The sequence below is a fragment of the Mesoplodon densirostris genome, chromosome 7 (genome assembly GCF_025265405.1).
Source record: "Mesoplodon densirostris isolate mMesDen1 chromosome 7, mMesDen1 primary haplotype, whole genome shotgun sequence".
Lineage (NCBI taxonomy): Eukaryota > Metazoa > Chordata > Mammalia > Artiodactyla > Ziphiidae > Mesoplodon > Mesoplodon densirostris.
Genome location: NC_082667.1, coordinates 30,876,726 through 30,891,385, shown reverse-complemented (window position 1 = coordinate 30,891,385; position 14,660 = coordinate 30,876,726). Strand labels below are relative to the sequence as shown.

At 38.8% G+C, this 14,660-nt stretch overlaps 1 protein-coding gene across 1 annotated transcript in view; it reads left to right on the top strand.

Moving 5' to 3' along the window:
- The window catches only part of METTL15 (methyltransferase 15, mitochondrial 12S rRNA N4-cytidine), a 382,965-nt gene extending 368,888 nt beyond the window's left edge, over window positions 1-14,077 (top strand). The window contains exon 6 of the mRNA XM_060104443.1: window positions 13,974-14,077. Coding sequence (XP_059960426.1) covers window positions 13,974-13,999 — 26 coding nt within the window. The 3' untranslated portion in view covers window positions 14,000-14,077. The remainder of the gene's footprint in view (window positions 1-13,973) is intronic.
- Window positions 14,078-14,660: the final 583 nt, after the last annotated feature.

Here is a 14,660-nt window from a genome sequence, read left to right as displayed (position 1 = left end):
GAGGTAGATGAGGCTATGAAAGAAGACAGGCTGTTGGCTTTATCCCAGGGCAACCATATGAAGTTAGTCCCTTCTGAGGCAGTGCCAGAGCTTTATGAAGGTGGGGCAATGTGCCGTATATCTGATGTTCGTGGCTCTTCCCAGTTGACTCTCTACACTTTCCTGCCCTGCTCTGAACCCCAGAGCTGACCTTGGGCTCCTTTGTCCTCTGGCTTCTGGCTGGGTTTGGCTGGGGCATTAGCTGACCAGTAGGTGGGAGCAGAATGAGGTCAGGTGATTATCACTCTGGTTCTGTCCACATACTCGGGCTGGGTGTTTCCCTCAAGTAAAAGCTGTAGTTCTCTCAGTCATTCTTCTCCACCCCACTCACTCTGTCTCTCCAGGTTCCCTCATGGCTCCCTTGTCATGCTCCTTCAGGCCTGGGGGTGGGTAGGCCTGAGGATTTTGATCCTCCGACACTCAGCTTGGGGTAGTGCAAGACTCCATGTATTTTCCCTATATGTTCTCCACCATTCTGGCAAGAATCCTTTTAAGTTCACTTTAATTTTCCCAGTCTGAGTGTGTCATCTGTTTCCTGCAGGTGTGTAGTCACTAATGAGTCAGTGAAATGAATTCTGTAACGTTAACAGTCGAGTCAGACACTGAGAGCATACGAGGTAGGGAAGCTCTGAGCCTTAATGTGGACAGGAGGAAGCAGTTTCTGGGGTATGTAGAGGCTCTGGCATTGATGTGAGCAGATGATTTCTCTGGGCCCCACCCATCCATTATTTGTTAGGAAGTGTTTAGGGCATTGTCACTGTCCTTCTAGCTCTAGTATCTTTAGATAAACTGGTTTGCTCAAATGAGGGCCACCTAGATAAACATATCAGGTCCCTCAGACAACAAGGCTCTGTTTTCAGAACTCATTTAGACCATTTTCTACTTGCCTGCTTCACTCAGATCCCAGTTTCTCAGCTTCCTCAATCTCTTCTTCTGTCTCAGCATTTACAGTGCAGTTTTGTTCTCAGCTTACCTTTCGATTAAAGACTGTTTGGACTGATATCCTGCCTTTGGTCTTGGTACCTTTCCAGGATACAGTATGGGCATGTCTCAGAGTTATTGCAGGTTTAAGTTCCAGACCATTGCAGTAAAGTGCATATTATAGTAAAGCGAGTCACTTGAAATTTTTGGTTTCCCAGTGCGTATGAAAGTTATGTTCACACTATACTGTAGTCTATTAAGGGTTCAATAGCATTATGTCTAAAAACAATGTACATACATTAATTAAAGAATACTTTATTGCTAAAAAATGCTAACCATTATCTGAACCTTCAACAAGTTGTAAATTTTTGCTGGTGGAGGGTCTTACCTCAGTGTTGATGGCTGCTGACTGATCAGGGTGGTGTTGCTGAAGGTTGGGGTGGCTGCAGCTATTTCTTAAAATAAGGCAACAGTGAAGTTTGCTGCATCGACTGACTCTTACTTTCATGAATGATTTCTCTGTAACATGAAATGCTGTTTGATAGCATTTTACCCACGGTAGAACTTCTTTTAGAAATAGAGTCAATCCTCTCAAAACCTGCCTCTGCTTTATAAGCTAAGTTTATGTAATATTCGAAATACATTGTTGTCCTTTCAACAATCTTCAAAATATCTTCACAGAAGTAGATCCCATCTCAAGAAACCACTTTCTTTGCTCACCCATAAGAAGCAGCTCTTCATCCATTAAAGTTTTGTCATGAGACTATAACAATTCAGTTACATCTTCCGGCTCCACATCTACTTCTAGTTCTCTTGCTATTTCCATCACATCTGCAGTTACTTCCTTCATTGAAGTCTTGAATCCCTCAATGTCATCCATGAGGGTTGGAATCAGCTTCTTCCAAACTACAGTTAATGTTGATGTTTTGACCTCTTCCCCTGAATCACAAATGTTCCTAATGGCATCTAGAATGGTGAATCCTTTCCAGAGGTTTCCATGTGACTTCGCCAAGATCCATCAGAGGTATCACTATCTGTAGCAGCTATAGCCTTATGAAACATATTTATTAAATAATAAGACTTGAAAGTAGAAATTACTCCTTGACCCATGGGCCGCAGGATGGATGTTGTGTTAGCAGACTTGGAAACATTAGTCTTGTACATCTCCATTAGAGCTCTTGGGTGACCAGGTACATTGTCAATGAGCAGTAGTATTTTGAAAGGAAGCCTTTTTCTGAGTAGTAGGTCTCAACAGTGGACGTGAAATAGTCAGTAAACCATGTTGTAAACAGTTGTGCTATCATCCAGACTTTGTTGGTCTATTTATACAGCACAGGCAGAGTAGATTTAGCATAATTCTTAAGGGCCCTAGGATTTTTAGAATGGTAAATGAGCATTGGCTTCATCTTAAACTCACCAGCTGCATCGGCAGGCAGACTCTCAACCACTGTGCCACCAGGGAAGCCCTTCATTTTGCACTTTTATGTCATGGAGACAGCTTCTTTCCTTAAACTTTGTGAATTACCTCTGCTAGCTTCAAACTTTTCTTTTGCAGCTTCTTCACCTCTCTCAGCCTTCATAGAATTAAAGAGAATTAAGGCCTTGCTATGGATTAGACTTTGTCTTAAGGGAATGTTGTGACTGGTTTGATTTTCTATGCAGACCACTAAAAACTTTCTCCATGTCAGGAGTAAGGCTGTTTCATATATCATTCATGCATTCACTGGAATAGCTTGTTTAATTTTCTCCAAAAACTTTTCCTTTGCATTCACAACTTGGCTAAGTGTTTGGAGTAAGAGACCTAGTTTTCAGCATATCTCAGTTTTTGGTGTGCCTTCCTCACTAAGCTTAATCATTTCTAGCTTTTGATTTAACATGAGAGACACGTGACTCTCTTTCATTTGAACACTTAGAGACCATTATAGGGGTATTAATTGTCCACATTTCAATATTGTTGTATCTCAGGGAATAGGGAGACCCAAGAAGAGGGAGAGAGATGAGGGAACAGAAGAAGATAGGTAGAGCAGTCAGTACATACCCATTTATCAATAAGTTCACCATCTTTTATGGGCATGGTTCCTTGTGCCCCAAAATAATTAAAATAGTAACATCAAAGTTCACAGATCCCAAATCACCATAACAAATATAATAAAAAGAAAGAGCATGAAATAGCATGAGAATTACCAAAATGTGACACAGAGACATAAAATGAACAAGTGCTGGTGGAAAAATGGTGCTGATAGATTGGCTTGATGCAGAGTTGTCAAAATCCTACAATTTGTGATACAGAAAAACCCAAAAAATACAAAACCCACTGCATCCGTGAAGTGCAATAAAGTGAAGTACAATGAAACAAGGTTGCCTGTAATAGATATTACTACTTAATGTTAGATGGCAGAGGAGTAAGATGTGGAGTTTACCTTCCTTCCCACAAATACATCAAAAATACATCTATATGTGGAACAACTCCTACAGAACACCTACTGAACGCTGGCAGAAGACCTCAGACTTCCCAAAAGGCAAGAAACTCCCACGTACCTGGGTAGGATAAAAGAAAAAAGAAAAAACACACACAAAAGAATACGGATGGGACCTGCACCTCTGGAAGGGAGCTGTGAAGGAGGAAAAGCTTCCACACACTAGGAAGCCCCTTCACTGGTGGAAATGGGGTGGGGTGGGGAGGAAGCTTCAGAGCCACAGAGGAGAGCACAGCAACAGTAGTGCAGAGGGCAAAGCAGAGTTTCCAACACAGAGGATTCGTGCCGACCAGCACTCACCAGCCTGAGAGGCTTGTATGCTCACACGCCAGGACAAGTAGGGGGCTAGGAGCAGAGGCTCCATCTTCGGAGGTTAGATCCCAGGGAGAGGACTGGAGTTGGCTGTGTGAACACAGCCTGAAGGGGGTTAGTGTGCCACGGCTAGCCGGGAGGGAGTCTGGGAAAAAGTCTAGACCTGCCTAAGAGTCAAGAGACCATTGTTTCAGGTGCTCGAGGAGAGGAGATTCAGAGCACTGCCTAAACGAGCTTCTGAGATGGGCACAAGCCATGGCTGTCAGTGCGGACACCAGAGATGGACATGAAATGCTAACGTTGCTGCTGCAGCCACCAAGAATCCTGTGTGCAAGCACAGGTCACTATCCACACCTCCTCTCCCAGGAGCTGTGCAGCCCACCACTGCCAGGGTCCTGTGATCCAGGGACAACTTCCCTGGGAGAACACACAGTGCACCTTAGTCTGTTGCAACATCATGCTGGTCCCTGCCCCCATAGGCTGGCCCCGCATGCCATACCCCTCTCTCCCCCCGGCCAGAGTGAGGCATAGACACCTAATCAGCCACTCCTTTAACCAGCTACTTTCTGGGCAAAGAACAGATGCCAGAGGGCAACCTACATTCAGGGGTGGGGCCAAATCCAAAGCTGAACCCCAGAAGCTGTGAGAACAAAGGAGAGAAAGGGAAATTTCTCTGTGCAGCCTCAGAAGCAGTGGATTAAATTTCCATAATCAACTTGATGTACCCTGCATTTGTGGAATACCTGAATAGATAACAAATCATCCCAAAATTGAGGTGGTGGACTTTGGGAGCAACTGTAGACTTGGGGTTTGCTGTATGTGACTGACCAGTTTCTGATTTATATGTGTATCTTAGTTTAGTTTTTAGTGCTTGTTATCATTGGTGGATTTGTTTATTGGTTTGGTTGCTCTCTTCTTTTTTTTATTACTATTTTATTTTTTTATTTTAATATTAAAATTTTTTTATTTAAAATATTTATTTTATTTTTTTCTCTTTGTTTCTTTCTTTCTTTTATCACTTTTCTTCTAAGCCATGTGGCTGACAGGGTCTTTGTGCTCAGGCTTGGTGTCAGACCTGAGCCTCTGAGGTAGGAGAGCCGAGTTCAGGACATTGGACAACCAGAGACCTCCTGGCCCCACGTACTATCAATCAGCTAGAGCTCTCCCAGAGATCTCCAACTCAATGCTAAGACCCAGCTCCACTGAATGACCAGCAAGCTCTGGAGCTGGACACCCCATGCCAAACAACTAGCAAGACAGGAACACAAGCCCACCTATTAGCAGAGAGGCTGCCTAAAATCATACTAAGTTCACAGACACGCCAAAACAAACAACCAGATGTGGCCCTGCCCACCAGAAAGACAAGATCCAGCCTCATCCACAAGAACACAGCCACCACTCCCCTCCACCAGGAAGCCTACACAACACACTGAACCAACATTACCCACTGGGGGCAGACACCAAAAAAACGGGAACTACTAACCTGCAGCCTGCAAAAAGAAGATCCCAAACACAGTAAGTTAAGTGAAATGAGAACACAGAGAAATACATAGCAGATGAAGGAGCAAGGTAAAAACCCACTTAACCAAACAAATGAGGAGGAAATAGGCAGACTACCTGAAAAAGAATTCAGAATAATGATAGTAAAGATGATCCAAAATCCGGAAATAGATTGGAGAAAATAAAAGAGACATTTAATAAGGACCTAGAAGAACTAAAGAGCACACAATCAATGATGAACAACACAAAAAATGAAACGAAAAATTCTCTAGAAGGAATCAACAGCAGAATAACTGAGGCAGAGAAATGGATAAGTGACCTGTAAGATAAAATAGTGGAAATAACCACCACAGAGCTGAATAAACAAAAAGAATGAAAAGAATTGAGGACAGTCTCAGAGACCTCTGGGACAATATTAAATGCACCAACATTCAAATTATAGGGGTCTCAGAAGAAGAGGAGGAAAACAAAGGGACTGAGAAAATATTTGAAGAGATTATAGTTGAAAACTTCCCTAATATGGGAAAGGAAATAGTCAATCAAGCCCAGGTATTGCAGAAGGTCCCATACAAGATATATCCGAGAACTAACATGCCAAGACACATATTAAACTATCAAAAATTAAGTACAAAGAAAAAATATTGAAAGCAGCAAGGAAAAAGTAACAAGTAACATACAAGGGAATCCCTATAAGGTTAAGAGCTGATCTTTCAGCAGAAACTCCGCAAGCCAGAAGGGAGTGGCAGGACATATTTAAAGTGATGAAAGGGAAAAACCTGCAGCCAGGATTACTCTACCTAACAAGGATCTCAGTCAGATTTGACAGAGAAATTAAGAGATTTACAGCAAAAGTTAAGAGAATTCAGCAACACCAAACCAGCTTTACAACAAATGTTAAAGGAACTTCTCTAGGCAAGAAACACAAGAGAAGGAAAAGACCTACAAAAACAAACCCAAAGCAATTAAGAAAATGGTAATAGGAACATACATATCTATAATTACCTTAAATGTAAATAGATTAAATGTTCCAACCAAAATACATAGACAAGATGAATGGGTACAAAAACAAGACCCATATATATGCTGTCTACAAGAGACCCACTTCAGAGCTAGGGATACATACAGACTGAAAGTGAGGGGATGGAAAAAGATAGCCCATGCAAATGGAAGTCAAAAGAAAGCTGGAGTAGCAATTCTCATATCAGACAAAATAGACTTTAAAATAAAGGCTATTACAAGAGACAAAGAAGGATGCTACAGAATGATCAAGGGATCAATCCAAGAAGAAGATATAAAAATTGTAAATATTTATGCACCCTAGGAGCACCTAGGAGTTCCTCAGTACATAAGCTAGGAGCACCTCAATACATAAGGCAAATGCTAGCAGCCATAAAAGGGGAAATCGACAGTAACACAATAATAGTAGGAGACTTTAACACCTCACTTTCACCAATGGACAGATCAACCGAACAGAGAATAAATAAGGAAACACAAACTTTAAATGAAACATTAAACAAGATGAGTTAATTGATATTTATAGGACATTCCATCCCAAAACAACCGAATACACTTTCTTCTCAAGTGCTTATGGAAAATTCTTCAGGATAAATCATATCTTGGGTCAAAAATCAAGTGTTGGTAAATTTAAGAAAATTTTAATCATATTAAGTAGCTTTTCTAACCACAATGCTATGAGTCTAGATATCAATTACAGGAAAAAAACTGTAAAAAATAAAAACATATGGAGGCTAAACAATATGCTGCTAAATAACCAAGAGATCACTGAAGAAATCAAAGAGGAAATCAAAAAATACCTAGAAACAAATGAAAATGAAAACACGATGGCCCAAAATTTATGGGGTGCAGCAAAAGCAGTTCTAAGAGGGAAGTTTATAGCAATACAATCTTACCTCAAGAAACAAGAAAAATCTCAAATAAACAACCTATAGTTACACCTAGAGCAATTAGAGAAAAAGTACAAAAGAACGCTAAAGTTAGCAGAAGGAAAGAAATCATAAAGATTAAATCACAAATCAATGAAAAAAAATGAATGAAATGATAGCAAAGATCAATAAAACTAAAAGCTTGTTCTTTGAGAAGATAAACAAAAGTGATAAACCATTAGCCAGAATCATCAAGAAGAAAAGGGGGAAGACCCAAATCAACAGAATTAGAAATGAAAAAGGAGAAGTAACAACTGACACTGCAGAAATACAAAGGATCATGAGAGATTACTACAAGCAATGATATGCCAATAAAATGGACAACCTGGAAGAAATGGACAAATTCTTAGAAAAGCACAATCTTCTGAGACTGAACCAGGAAGAAATAGAAAATATAAATAGACCAATGACAAGCACTGAAATTGAAACTGTGATTAAAAATCTTATACCAACCAAAAGCACAGGACCAAACGGCTTTACAGGCAAATTCTATCAAACATTTAGAGAAGAGCTAACACCTATCCTTCTCAAACTCTTCCAAAATACAGCAGAGAGAGGAACACTCCCAAACTCATTCTATGAGGCCACCATCACCCTGATAACAAAACCAGACAAAGATGACAGAGAAAAAGAAAACTACAGACCAATATCACTGATGAACATAGATGCAAAAGTCCTCAACAAAATAACAGCAAACAGAATCCAACAGCACATTAAAAGGATCATACACCATGTTTAAGTGGGGTTTATCCCAGGATTGCAAGGATTCTTCAAAATATGCAAATCAATCAATGTGATCCACCATATTAACAAATTGAAGGATAAAAACCATATGATCATCTGAATACATGCAAAAAAAGCTTTTGAAAAAATTCAATGCCCATTTATAATTAAAACTCTCCAGAAGGTAGGCATAGAGGGAACTTACTTCAACATAATAAAGGCCATATATGACAAACCCACAGCCAACATCATTCTCAATGGTGAAAAACTGAAGCCATTTCCACTAAGATCAAGAACAAGACAAGGTTGCCCACTCTCACCACTATTATTCAACATAGTTTTGGAGAAGAAAAATTAGAGCAATTAGAGCAGAAAAAGAAATAAAAAGAATCCAAATCAGAAATGAAGAAGTAAAACTGCTACTGTTTGCCAATGACATGATACTATACATAGAGAATCCTAAAGATGCTACCAGAAAACTACTAGAGCTAAATCAATGAATTTGGCAAAGTAGCAGGATACAAAATTAATGCACAGAAATCTCTTGCATTCCTATACACTAATGATGAAAAATTTGTAAGGGAAATTAAGGAACCACTCCCATTTACCACTGCAACAAAAAGTTTAAAATCCCTAGGAATAAACCTACCAAAGGAGACAAAAGACCTGTATGCAGAAAACTTTAAGATACTGATGAAAGAAACTAAAGATGATACAAACAAATGGAGAGATATACCATGTTCTTGGATTGGCAGAATCAACATTGTGAAAATGACTATACTTCCCACAGCAATCTAGGGATTCAGTGCAATCCCTATCAAACTACCAATGGCATTTTTCTCAGAACTAGAACAAAATATTTCACAGTTTGTATGGAAACACAAAATACCCCGAATAGCCAAAGCAATCTTGAGAAAGAAAAACAGAGCTGGAGGAATCAGGCTCCCTGGCTTCAGACTATACTACAAAGTACAGTAATCATGACAGTATGGTACTGGCACAAAAACAGAAATATAGATCAATGGAACAGGATAGAAAGCCCAGAGATAAAGCCATGCCCCTCTGTTCACCTTATCTTTGATAAAGGAGGCAAGAATATACAATGGAGAAAGACAGCCTCTTCAATACCTGGTGCTGGGAAAACTGGACAGCTACATATAAAAGGATGAAATTAGAACACTTCTTAGCACCATACCCGAAAAAAACTCAAAATGGATTAAAGACCTAAATGTAAGGCCAGACACTGTAAAACTCTTGGTGGAAAACATAGGTAGAACACTCTATGACATAAATCACAGCAAGATCCTCTTTGACCCACGTCCTAGAGAGATGGAAATAAAAACAAAAATAAACAAATGGGACCTAATGAAACTTAAAAGTTTTTGCACAGCAAAGGAAACCATAAACAAGACAAAAAGACAACCTCAGAATGGGAGAAAATATTTGCAAATGTAGCAACTGACAAAAGATTAACTCTAAAATATACAAGCAGCTCATGCAGCTCAATATCAAAAACAAAAAACCCAATCCAAAAATGGGCAGAACACCTATATCGACATTTCTCCAAAGAAGATATACAGATTGACAACAAACACATGAAAGGATGCTCAACATCACTAATTATTAGAGAAATTCAAATCAAAACTACAGTGAGGTATCACCTCACACCAGTCAGAATGGCCATCATCAAAAAATCTACAAACAAAAAATGCTGGAAAGGATGTGGAGAAAAGGGAACCCTCTTGCACTGTTGGTGGGAATATAAATTGATATAGCCACTGTGGAGAACACTACTGAGGTTTCTTAAAAACCTAAAAAAAGAACTACCATATGACCCAGCAATCCCACTACTGAGCACATACCCTGAGGAAACCATAAATCAAAAAGTCATGTACCACAATGTTCATTGCAGCATTATTTACAAGAACCAGGACATGGAAGCAACCTAAGTGTCCATCAACAGATGAGTGGATAAAGATGATGTGGCACATATGTACAATGGTATATTACTCAGCCATAAAAAGAAATAAAATTGAGTTATTTTTAGTGAGGTGGTTGGACCTAGAGTCTGTCATACAGAGTGAAGTAAGTCAGAAAGAGAAAAACAAATACTGTATGCTATTGCATATATATGGAATGTTAAAAAAAAATGGTTCTGAAGAACCTTTGGGCACGACAGGAATAAAGACTCAGAAGTAGAGAGTGGACTTAAGGACACGGGGAGTGGGAAGGGTAAGCTGGGACAAAGTGAGAGAGTGGCATTGACATATATACACTACCAAATGTAAAATGGATAGCCAGTGGGAAGCATCCACATAGCACAGGGAGATCAGCTCAGTGCTTTGTGACCACCTAGAGGGGTGGGATTGGAAGGGTGGGAGTGAGATGCAAGAGGGAGGGGATATGGGGATATAAGTATAAGTATAGCTGATTTACTTGTTTATACAGCAGAAACTAACACAACAATGTAAAGCAATCCTACTCCAATAAAGATGTTAAAATAGAAAACTATAGAAATGAAGGAAATTATATCTCTGACATACACATTCAAAAAACAGAAACTTAATGTTAGATGCACTCTTGCTATGGCCAGGCATTTTGATAAATGTTTTATATTCTTTTTTTTTTTTTTTTTTTTTTTGCGGTTCGCGGGCCTCCCATTGTTGTGGCCTCTCCCGTTGTGGAGCACAGTCTCTGGACACACAGGCTCAGCGACCATGGCTCACAGGGCCAGCTGCTCTGCAGCATGTTGGATCTTCCCGGACCGGGGCACGAACCCATGTCCCCTGCATCGGCAGACAGACTCTCAACCACTGTACCACCAGGGAAGCCCAAAGCTTTATATTCTTGATCTCATTTAATTTAATCCACATTGAGACCTATATTTTAACACATAAGTATTTACCCTTCATTTGTCTATTTATTTAATTCAGCACACTTTCTAAAACCTGCTACTATTGGCTGGATGCTAGGAATACAAAGATGGATATAATACAGGGTGTGCCCTCAAGGGGCTTAAAACCAAGTAAAATAAATAAATTTGGGAATAGATAAGTGGAATCTAATACCTACAGTTTTAGAGACCACTTTCCATTTCAGACATGAGTACAACTCTATGCAAAGTCTTTGAAAGTAGCTATTCTTGTAAAGTATAAGGGCAATACTGTTATTTAGAGTGAAGTCTGGAATCAGTGTATTAGAGTGTATTACACTCTACATGGGCAGTGTGTTTGACTTTACCACCAAACAGAACCAATAGGATACTGTATGATTTATTTTTTGTAATTGGCTCACATGAATATGGTGGCTGGAAAGTCCAATAAATGAAGGGTGGGCGGGGCAGACTTGAGGCCCAAAGAAGACCCAAGGCTGCAGTTTAAGTCTGAAGGCCCTCTGCTACAGAATTCCCTTCTGTTTAGGTGTGGTCAGTCTTTGGTTTTATTTAGGTCTTCAACTGATTGGATGAGGCCAGCCATGTTACAGAGGGCAATCTGACCACCATAAAGTCTGCCATTTTAAATGTTAATCTCATTCAAACACAGCATCACAGAAACATCCAGAATAATGTCTGATCACATATCTTGGCACCATGGCCCAGCCAAGTTGACCATCTCAGGCAGCAGAAGGAGCCTCAGAATCCAACACGATCAGTAAAACCTGGGCCCTGGCAACTAAAAAGCCCCTATTTCTCCTCACCAGAAGGTGGAGATCAGAACCAGCTGTAAATACTCTAACTAAGCAGGGTAAGCATGAGATCATGTAATCAGGAGAGAAAACTCTTGGCTACTGCACAGAATTCTAAGTTTTGCTTGCTTCTTGCATCACCATCCTTACCGTCCCTCATTAGGATATTCTGCTGTTCTGCCAGCCATTATCTCTTGTTGACCAATGTCCAGATCTGTGTCTGGCAAAGAATAATACACTATTGTGAAGATCTACTAGACTATATTTAAATCAAGTACCATATCTATGATATTAATTCATCTATTTATTTATTCTTTTATTCATTCATTTAACAAAGATTTATTGAGAAAGTACTAAATGCCGAGAACTTTGCTAGATCTGGAGATACAGCATCAAATAAGATGGATTAGTTCTGGTCTTTATGGAGTGTACTGCCCCTGAGGCAAGTTGGATACTAAACTAACAGCTGCTCAAATATTTAGTTTATTATAATTATGATGAATGGCGTGAAGAAAAAAAGTACAAGGTACAATGAGAGGATATAATAATGATGAGTAAAAGTAGCAGACACTGAGAGTAATCATCAAACCTATTTCCTTGTATCCCAGTCTAGCCCATAACACCCTCCTTTATATAATACTCCATGTTCTTTTGCTTATGACTTGAAACACATAAACATGGTGACTCTTGAAGCTATGTGTTAAAAGTGACAGAACCACACATTGAAAGCAGCTGGGATTTCTAAATTCCCACATAGAAGGCTAACCACCAAAAACCAGAATTGTATTTTTACATGTAAGAAATGAATTTAAATTGGGTTTCGTCACAATATACAAATGTTTGTATTTGTTTATTCTGAATCTAGAATTATTGTACAGAAACTAATTCTGCAGTTATGATTCCACATAAACTTGAAATGTGGTGCCATTTATAAAAAATATTTAAAATATGTGATATTGACCTTTCAGTAATGTGTTAGGCAGTCAAGAAACTCTGACTCTGTGTTAGGCAGTCAGGAAACCTTTTTTTTAGTTTCGAAAAATGGAGGCCCGTGTTATAAATTTGAACAAATATTTGGTAAACATATTGCCTGTGATAACTTGAAGGCATAAGGTGGGCCTATTGAGCCTGTTGTTTCAGTTCTCAGTTGGGGGTGACTTTGTACCCCTGGGACATTTGGCAATGTCTAGAGACATTTTGTTTGTTGTAACTGGAGATGAAGGTGATACTGCAGGCTTGTAGTTAGTAGAGGCCAGGAATGCTCCTAAACATCTAATAATGTGTAGAATAGACCCTTTCAGTACATAATTATCTGATCTAAAATGTCAGCAATGCTGTGGTTTAGAAACTCTGTTCTAGGGGACGTCATTGGAAAGACTCAGAATAATCATGTAAATTGGCTTTTACTTCCTCCTTTCATCAAGAAAAATAAAGATAAATCCTGAAATAACTGGACAGTTGTCAGACAATAAGAGAATATTGAGAATCTCAAATTTAGGTCATCTAAAAAATCCTGCTTCAAAACCCCAACTGTAATACATGAGATCTAAAGAGGTTTTGAGTGGCAGTGTCTGATTTATACACTACTCTGGAATGCAGATCAGATTTAAGGGTGTATGGCCTTCCCACCCAAATTTTTAATTTCATCTGGTCTCAAGATATATACTATTAAGTTGAGATATATTGCCCTGGGAGCTCAGAAACAAAGACCCAAATCAGCCTTGAGAATTTTATCTAGGAAAGAAGTTTGGACATAGTTATTTGAACATAGAACTGATTGAAAACTAGATTACAACCTACCAAGTATATATTTGAGGGAAAGGTATCATGAAGGAAATTATCTTTGGTAAAGCAGATAGTATTACTTAATAAGTAGTTACTTATAAGGAGTTCAAGAAATTGTCTTTGCAGAAATAGCATTTAAAGTGAGTCCTCAAAGATAAAATGGAGCAATCAACAAGTTAAAGGAATAGAGCATTATGTACTCCATGATGCTAGGAACTGAATGAGAGTCAGGCTAATTGAGGTATAATAAGCTAAAGGGGATATGATGATAGATGAGACTACTATGTATGGACAAGAACATAAAGGACTTCATAATTTATGGTGAGAATTTTGGTACCTTGTATCTTTCTAGAAAACTTCCCATTTCATCTAGGTTATCTAATTTTTTGACATAGAATTGCTCATAGAATTTTCTTATACTTTAAAATTTGGTTTTTTTTTAAAAGCAGTTTGTATGTTATTCCACTGCCTTCTGGCCTTCATAGCTTCTGATGAGGAGTTAGCTGTTAATCTTATTAAGACTCCCCAGTACATGATGAGTCACTTTTTTCTTGCTATTTTCAAGATTCTTTCTTTGTCTTTGACACAGACACACATGGAAGAAGGACCATGTGAAAACAACATGGAGGAGATGGCCATCTACAAGCCAAGGAGAGAGATTCAGAAAAATTAAACCCTGTTGACACCTTGATCTTGGACCCCTAGCCTCCAGAACAGTGAGAAAATAAATTTATGTTTAAGCCACCTAGTCTGCAGCATTTGTTACAGCAGCCCAAGCAAACTAACAAATTAATACAAGCCCTGACACAAGCTTCATGCAATTTAATTCTCTTTTCTGTGTCATGATTTTCTTGTCTGTTAAATCAAGTGATCAAAACTAAACATGTATGTTATTGTTTAAAAAACAGCAAAGAAAATCAAAACCCTGTTCTTATTTATTTGATCTACCTATTTTAGGAAGTGTCTGCTCCTTACACCTAAGCAGATGCAGACTTTATAAAATACAATCCTTTTAAAAAATAAATATAAATTTTCTGAGGAGATATTTTCATTTGGTTGAATAATATTTAACTTTACTTTGCAAATAATCATTTATCTAGAATATTGCTGATGGTCACTTGATTTATTTTACTACTGTGATGGAAAACAAATTTGGTTGGCTAGTTTATACTTGTACTGATTTGAGTCGTAATGCTTTGGTTATAGTTTTTCTGATAAGGCACATTGGGAAAAGAAAGTAGGACAAGGGGTTTAGTCCCACCCAACTCTGTTACTA